At 43.4% G+C, this 8,874-nt stretch overlaps 1 protein-coding gene across 2 annotated transcripts; it reads right to left on the bottom strand.

Moving 5' to 3' along the window:
• Window positions 1-4,383: 4,383 nt before the first annotated feature.
• LOC109872212 (uncharacterized) lies at window positions 4,384-8,380 on the bottom strand. Of its 2 annotated transcripts, XR_002252421.2 has the most exons (3): window positions 8,104-8,380; window positions 5,706-5,913; window positions 4,384-5,631 (listed from the first exon to the last, which is right to left on the bottom strand). XR_002252421.2 is itself a non-coding variant. In XM_020463369.2 (2 exons), exon 2 carries the CDS (start codon window positions 5,850-5,852, stop codon window positions 5,310-5,312), a length of 543 nt encoding a protein of 180 aa, XP_020318958.1. In that variant the 5' UTR covers window positions 5,853-5,913; window positions 8,104-8,380; the 3' UTR covers window positions 4,384-5,309. The 2 variants fall into 2 exon arrangements, 1 of the variants encoding a protein (XP_020318958.1); XM_020463369.2 differs by having other exon boundaries at window positions 4,384-5,913.
• Between the last annotated feature and the right edge of the window lie 494 nt (window positions 8,381-8,874).

Here is an 8,874-nt window from a genome sequence, read left to right as displayed (position 1 = left end):
GTTGAAAGGTCGACCTTGGGGCAGGGGGTTCCAGTACCTGGTTGACTGGGAGGGTTATGGCCCGGAGGAGAGGTGCTAGGTCCCCGCCAGGGACATCCTGGACCGAGGCCTCATCAAGGATTTTCTATGCCGGGGGGGTACTGTCACACCCTGATCTGTTTCAACTGTCCTTGTAATTTGTCTCCACCACCCTCCAGGTGTTTCCAGTCTTCCCCATTATTCTCTGTGTATTTATACAAGTGTTCTGTTTGTCCGTTGCCAGTACTTCTTGTTTGTCAAGTCAACCAGCATTTTTGTTATCAGCTCCTGCTTTTCCCAGTCTCTCTTTTCTCGCCCTTCTGGTTTGACCCTTGCCTGTCCTAAATCCGAGCCCGCCTACCTGACCACTCTGCCTGCCCCAGAGCCTGAGCCTACCTGCCAACCTGTACCTTTGTCCCACCTCTGGATTGTTGACCTCTGCCTACCCTGACCCTGAGCCTGCCTGCCGTCCGGTACCATTGCCCCCCTCTGGTTTACTTACCCCTGCCTGCCTTGACCTGTCTTTTGCCTGCCCCTGTTGGAAGATAAAACCATTGTCAATTCGATGTGTATGCTTTTGGGTCTTACCTTGAGTCCTGATATTGGGTTGTCTTACCCTGCTTTTGATTCAGACATTTCTGAATGAGGGGACTCTTTATGCAAATAAGTTGCAAATAGGAAGATGCATATTGTCCTTAACATGAAATACAGTTCAGTTGGCCTAAAAGCAAGTCAAATGGCCTAAATATTGTTAGGCTCTTTTAATATGGAAATTATTTGTTTCTGTATTATGTCTTTTCTCTTTATTTTCCCTCTGTCTGTGCATTACAGTATATAGGTAAGCCTGTATTTCACGTGAAAAGTTGCCAGTTAAATGGAAAGGGGTGTAGGCACGTCACCGCTCTAACAAGAAAAACTGGTTGAACACAACACCTGGTACCTAATAAGGTTTGTTTATGAGTGCTTCTACGTAAGTACAGTATGGAGAAGACTGGTCTACAGACAATAACACTATCAAAATGACAAAGATACCAAACATCCTTAGATTATAGCCTACAAACTAAACTAAACTAGGAACAATTGCCAATCTAAACCATAGAGATTTTATGCTATAAACACAAATCAGACACATACCAATCACCACATCAACAATGTCTGGATGATCTACTTTAGACTATGCAATGTGATACTACTACGGATAGAGAGAGAGGTGGAGAGACAGATAAGTGTGTGTGTGTGTCTTGTACCCTGTGTGGTTAGTTTACAGAGCTAACAGGACTAAACCTGATAGGTGCCATTAACAAGACAGCTAAAGTCAAAGCCCATTACAAATGCCACAGCCAAGTGTGTGTGTGTTTATGTGAGTCTGCCTATTCGTGCGTGTGTAAAGTGTATATAGTCAAAGGACCAGTTGCCTTGGAGCAGGAGCCTCATAGCAGAGCGTGCCAAACACTCGCCCACAACAAATAGACTTACACTTTTAAACCAGACGGTTTCCCTTTCTCATGGATTAGTACCGGTGTACAAAACTGAGGTACCTTTGATACAGACTACAACCCTTCACTGTTACTGAAAACCTCTCATTGAGTGGAATTAAGCTCCCTGAAAGCAAATCAAAGGCCTCGATTTTCCACTCTTACTAACAGTGGAGTGTTTTATACTGGGGCAAAGGAAGTGAACCCAGCTGAAACAATCCAACACTTCAGGTATTAATCATGCACAAAAAGCTAGAGTAACAATCTTTTGATATTGATAATCCGTTTGCTATTGATTATCCATCCAAAAACGTTTATTTTCTTCCTCTCTTACCTGTCCATCTCCTCATTTCAATTCAATGCTGTCACTGTCACTTGTCCGCCGCTCAAGGTTAACATTGTTATCATCTATCGCCCACCTGAGCTTGACACCTTGATAAGCTAATTTCCTGAGGGTTCTTCACCGCTCGTCGTACTGGGCGACTTCAACCTCCTGAAATCTACCTTTGATTAATTTCTTTCCAACTCTTTCTTCCCCTCCTTGCCTCTTTAGACCTCACCCTTTTGCAGTCCCCTCCCACTCACAAGGCAGGCAATACACTTTATGCTGCAGTAGTTTATGTGTCAGGCTAGGGTCAGTTTGTTATATCTGGAGTACTTCTCCTGTCCTATCCGGTGTCCTGTGTGAATTTAAGTAGGCTCTCTCTAATTCTCTTTCTTTCTCTCTCTCGGAGGACCTGAGCCCTAGGACCATGCCTCAGGACTACCTGACATGATGACTCCTAGCTGTCCCCAGTCCACCTGGCCATGCTGCTGCTCCAGTTTCAACTGTTCTGCCTGTGATTATTATTATTTGACCATGCTGGTCATATATGAACATTTGAACATCTTGGCCATGTTCTGTTACAATCTCCACCCGGCACAGCCAGAAGAGGACTGGCCACCCCACATAGCCTGGTTCTTCTCTAGGTTTCTTCCTAGGGAGTTTTTCCTAGCCACCGTGCTTCTACACCTGCATTGTTTGCAGTTTGGGGTTTTAGGCTGGGTTTCTGTACAGCACTTTGAGATATCAGCTGATGTACGAAGGGCTATATAAATACATTTGATTTGATTTTGATTTGACTACTGCAACTTGCTGTTGGCTGGGCTTCTCGCTTGTGCCATCAAACCCCTGCAACTTATCCAGAACTCTGCAGCCCGCCTTGTTGTTTATCCTTCCCAAATTCTCCCTGCTCCTCCGCACACTCCACTAGCTTCCATTTGAAGCTCATATCCACTACAAACCACGGTACTTGCCTACAGAGCAGCAAGAGGAACTGCCCCTCCCTACCTCCAGGCTCTGCTCAAACCCTACACCCCAACCCGAGTACTCAGTTCTGCCACCTCTGGTCTCTTGGCCCTCCCACCCCTACGGGAGGGCAGCTCCCTCTCAGCCTAGTCCAAGCTCTTCTCTGTCCTGGCACCCCAATGGTGGAACCAGCTTCCCCCTGAAACTAGGGTAGCAGAGTCCCTGTCCATCTTCCGAAAACATCTGGAACCCTACCTTTTTAAAGAGTATTTTATCTAATCCCATAGCATCCCTCCTCAACCACCAAAAAAAAGAAAAAATAATTTTGTGAACTAACACTTGCACTTGCACTTGACCCTTTTCCCCTTTACTAGCTCTGACTTTGCCAATAGCTACTTTACCAGCGAAAAATGTACAGCCAATGTCAGAGCAGCGGTCCCAGTTTGACAACAGGCAAATATCACAGCATATCACAACACTGGTGGGTAAGTAATACTGTAAAACACCATCATTACACAACGCAAAATGGAAACGTTTTTAAATATCCAATGTGTAGCACATTTAATTACTGCATGGTGATGTCACCATGGAAGGCCAAAATTTCAGCCGCTCTCTTCAAACAGCTGTTACACTAAAAGGGCATTATCATCTTCACAGTATCATTCCAACCTCGTAGTGTGGAAATAAATATATAAAACACAGAAAAATCATGTTTTTGACTGCACTGGACCTTTAAGAGGACTCAATATAATAGAAATCCATGCATTTGGTGTAGTCGTGTGTAACTGTCAAGATGCAGTGTTCTGACAGCATTGATCGTTGAGCCATTCAGTGTGGTACGATAGCTGTCTAGTAACTCTCATTGTTACAAGACCAAGATATGTTTTACGTCTCGTGAGTAATGCATGGCCTCTACACAGCCCAGCACAACTCCTGACAAGTAATTTGTTGACTGATGTACTTTACTGCCCTCCCGTGAGAAGGGTTCAATGAAACCCTATTCCCTACACAGTACACTGCTTTTGATCAGAGGAATGGGGTGCCCCCATAGTATACTCACACCAATGACAAGAGCACTGGCACTATGATTTATCTCTGCTAAGTTCATCATGAAGAACGAGACAATGGGAATGGAAAGATGTGCTCAAAGTAAACTTGTGTCAAGTGATTTTGTCTTGGCTCTAAACTTTTTCTCTAATAGACAATTTAACATGTGGTGATTGTTTTGTCTCTGAAAACCAAAGAGCAGAGTACAGCTATGAAAATACAACTGCAGATTGATTCAGGAAATTGAAAATATTTATATTTAAATGTGTTACCGATAGGCTACCGCTAAGATTAAACACATTCATCCATCAACAACCGCACAATCAAAATGTCTGTGTGTGTGTCTCATTGCTGCCTGCACAGATTTTTGACTTGCTCCCTCTGACTCCAGTCAAAAAGGATGACAACCTAGGACTATTAAAGTTGTCTTCATTGAACTACTCAGATGAAACACTAAACGTCATAAAATTAAAGGACCTATCGCCATCTAGTGGCAAGAAAAAACACTACACCTTGGTTGTCACCATCTCTGAATGTGCAACACTTAAAAACTCATTGACAAAATCCATTCAAATCTTTATTTGATGTCAGGAATAAACAAACGAACTAGTAAACGTATAACAAAAGTAATCAAGTATAGGATATGTAATAGTAGTAAATATACAAATTCTTTGGTTTATAAATCATATTGACACCCATTTTGACAGACAGATGCATAACAAATTAAGCTAGAAAAATTACAAACAAAAGCTCTCTCCCATCCTTTCTCAGTGTGGTACCTTCCCCAATCTCTTGCAATGTTATTGCTCAGTAAATAATCATGTGATGTTGTCCATTAGCGATTGTTACCATCCTTATAGGTATTGTTAGACGATGGGTACCAAACCTGATGAGAAGGCAGAGCAGTTTCTACATGAGCGAGGAGTCAGAGTCTTATAGCACTGCATTAAACTCCATTACTATTAGAGGGCCAGTGCTTGGCTTGCACAGTAGCACTAATGTAATTTGTAAAGAACCGGTGCCACAGCATCAAATAACAACCAATGCCTTAGAAGTACATATTATTACTGCAAATACAGAGTCAGTGCTTTCACTGGACCAAACAATGATAAATCATTAACCATTGAGGAATAGTCTCCAATTATTAATTAGGCTAAGGGAAACACTGATTTTAGCTAACAATATAAAACACCATCAATTCAAATATCACCAGGAAAAGGAAATGGAGTAGAAGCTCTTTGAACCCACATGAAAATTAAATGTACTGTAAGGGTAATGAATCTGTACATTTCACAAAAGATAAACGTCACTGGGCACAGATAATACTGTACATGCAGCCAGCAATGCAAGCAAGGTCAACAAAACCCATCTACATTCATAGGTGGCATTTATTAAAACAAACCAAGGAACAGGTCACCAAAAACAAGGTAGGCAACATAGAAAACAGAAACCCCATCTGAGTCTCTCATTCCTTAGAGCTCTCATCTGTCCCTCTCACGGAGGGAGCCTCGTCTGGACAGATGGGTCTCAATGATACGAGACAGGCCCATTCTGCGGTTGGTCCGGGCTCGGATGAGAGATCGACGGGTGCCGGTTGTGCGAGTACGACTGCGGATCTGGGTGGTGGTGGTGGAGGAGAGTGCCCTGGGTGGATTGGCTGGGTTAGAGGGCGCACTGCTAGCAGTGGCTGGGGTGCTGGAAGCAGGACGAGTGGAGGAGGACCCAATAAAGGGAGCATTTGCGTTGGTGGAGCGAGTATTGGTGGTGGTGTACCCCTCCGCTGCCACGGCAATGCGTTCCAGGCTAGAGCACATGGAGGACAGGAAGGGGAGTAAGCGTCTGACCAGGCTGGTGTGGCTGGTAACCATGCGTCTTACCGTCATTAGCATGACACTGAAGCGGAGGAGGCTGCGGCGGCTGTGGCCTCCTCCGCCACGGGCCCGGCGAGTCCTGCCCTGCCTGGGAGGGGGGTTCTCTCTGACCTGAGGATTGGGAGAAGCAGCACCAATGGTAGGGGGAGCCATTACTGCTGGGCTGGAGCTGGACACTGCGGTCGGTCACCTCCTGGTTGGTCTGAGAACGCACCTGAAGAAGTAAGATCAGAGGGAAGGTTGGAATGTAAATCAGATTGTGTTTCTTAGTTCATTAAGCTACTAGGGCACTGTTGTGGAACTTTCACATGGACATACGCTATATAAACAAAAGTATGTGGACACCCCTTCAAATTTGTGGATTCAGCTATTTCAGCAACACTTGTTGCTGACAGGTGTATAAAATCAAGCACACAGCCATTCAATCTCCATAGACAAACATTGGCAGTAGAATGGCCTTACTGAAGAGCTCAGGTGACTTTCAACATGGCACCGCAATAGGATGCCACCTTTCCAACAAGTCAGATGCTGCGGCCAACTGTAAGTGTTGTTATTGTGAAGTGGAAACGTCTAGGAGCAATAACGGCTCACCTGCGAAGTGGCAGGCCACACAAGCTCACCTCGGTTGCAACACTCACTACAGAGTTTCAAACTGCCTCTGGAAGCAACATCAGTACAAGAACTGTTCATCGGGAGCTTCTTGAAATGGGATTCCAATCCCGAGCAGCCACACACAAGCCTAAGATCACCATGCGCAATGCCAAGTGTCGGCTGGAGTGGTGTAAAGCTTGCCGCCATTGGGCTGTGGAAACGCGTTCTCTTGAGTGATGAATCGCGCTTCACCATCTGGCTGTCCAACGGATGAATCTGGGTTTGGTGGACGCCAGGAGAACACTACCTGCCCGAATGCATAGTGCCTACTGCAAAGTTTGGTGGAGGTGGTATAATGGTCTGAGGCTGTTTTTCCATGGTTCGGGCTAGGCCCCTTAGTTCCAGTGAAGGGAAATCTTAAAGCTACAACATGCAATGACATTCTAGATGATTCTGTGCTTCCAACTTTGTGGCAACAGTTTGGAGAAGGCCCTTTCCTATTTCAGCATGACAATGCCCTCGTGCACAAAGCAAGGTCCATACAGAAATGGTTTGTTGAGATCGGTGTGGAAGAACTTGACTGGCCTGCACAGAGCCCTGACCTTAACCCCATCAAACACCTTTGGGATGAATTGGAACGCCAACTGTGAGCCAGGACTAATCGCCTAACATCAGTGCCCGACTTTACTAATGTTCTTGTGGCTGAATGGAAGCAAGTCCCCATAGCAATGTTCCAACATCTAGTGGAAAGCGGCTGTTGTACAAAGGGGGGGGACCAACTCCATATTAAATCAGTGGTGGAAAATGTACCCAACTGTCATACTTGAGTAAAAGTAAAGATACCTTAATAGAAAATAACAAGTAAAAGCCATCCAGTAAAATTCTATTTGAGTAGAAGTCTAAGTATTTGGTTTAAAAATATACTTAAGCATCAAAATAAAAGTATAAATAATTAAAAAAAATCTTTATATAATGCAAGCCAGATGGCACCATTTTCTTGTTATTTTTTTCATTTATGAAAAGCCACAACATTCAGACATCAGTAGAGATGTTCAGTAAATGCATGAATTTGACTATTTTCCTGTCCTGCTAAGTATTCCAAATGTAAGGAGTACTTTTGGGTGTCAAGGAAAATTTATGGAGTGAAAAGTACAATAATTTTCTTTAAGGAATGTAGTAAAGTAAAATTTGTCCAAAATATAAATAGTAAAGTACAGATACCCCAACAAACTACTTAAGTAGTACTTTAAAGTGTTTTTACTTAAGTACTTTACACCACTGATATTAATGGGCATGATTATGAATGAGATGTTCGACGAGCAGGTGTCCACATACTTTGTCATGAAGTGTATTTTGTGTTACAGACACGCCTGACATGGAATTTACTTTACATGTGCAGTACTGAAAATATTATTTACTCTGCGTGTAAAATGCATGCATGTCTGTTGGTTATATTTCTATCTGAATTAATGTTCTCATTGTGTTCTACTGAACAAGGCCCAGTGTTGACATAGCCTAAGCAGCCGCTAGTGGGCTTCCATTAAGATAGTGGACTTCCATAAAGAAGAAGCCCACTAGCGGCAGCCCATGCTAGTGTTGACACAGCGCCAGGCCGAAGTAGCTAGCTGTTCTGGCGAAAGGCACCTGTTAGCAATCGAGTTGGAAGGTGTGTATTGGCTTTCTCCGTGCACGTTTGAGTAGTTAGTAACTTAGCTGTAACTTCTCACTAACAAAGCAAATCAAACAACCGTAGCTCGACAACATAAATTGACCAGCGCGTGTGAAGTACATCAATTTCACTCAAAATACTCACTCGGCTGCTCTCGATGGAACGAATGATGCTTTGAAGGATGGAAAAACTGAGTTAGCTAGCTAACTTACGCTGTAGCTATTCGTACTCGGCGGTAATTGGTAGTGAATCGAACTTAATACATGTGTCTGCATCTCTAAATCATGATACACTCAACGAAATCGCCATTACTAACTAAACCGTGGGATGGCACTTGTTGCACGTTTTTGAATATAAATTGATTGAGTGAACGGGTTAAAATTCCCATTCAAGAACCACAAGACACGCCCCTGTCTGATCTAAACTGTCGACACCCACCACTGTAACGTTAATTGTTGCTTTTTCTTCGTGAGACAATTCAACATTTTTATTTTTGTTACAATGAACTAAAACATAGAGCCTCTAGCAATGTATATTTTTAATTGTGCAAAATATTTGGATAAACTTTTTCTTTAAATTTAAAAAATACTATACGCTTTAAATCCGAGAGTGACTTTCTCGAGCGGAGACGATGACAGGTCAGATTTATTTTCATATTTTGAAGAAAACAAAGCTGTTCCATAACAATGACATTTAATGGAAAAGCAAAGGTACAGTGGACGACACGAGTTCACTCGGCAAAGCTGAAATTCTTCAACGTCTCAAGTCGTATTGCAAGAAAATAACGGTAGCTACAAAGTAATCTGATACGCCTGTGTGTGTGCGCGGATGAGTTTTTCTGAGCCTATTTGCAATGTGTTTAGGGATAGATCACATTTACTGGGATGGAAGGGTGGCCCAAAATAGGGGAGGGTT

This window comes from Oncorhynchus kisutch, linkage group LG3 (assembly GCF_002021735.2).
Source record: "Oncorhynchus kisutch isolate 150728-3 linkage group LG3, Okis_V2, whole genome shotgun sequence".
Taxonomy (NCBI): domain Eukaryota; kingdom Metazoa; phylum Chordata; class Actinopteri; order Salmoniformes; family Salmonidae; genus Oncorhynchus; species Oncorhynchus kisutch.
Note: the sequence above shows the minus strand (reverse complement) of the source record. Positions and strands in the feature narration are given on the sequence as shown.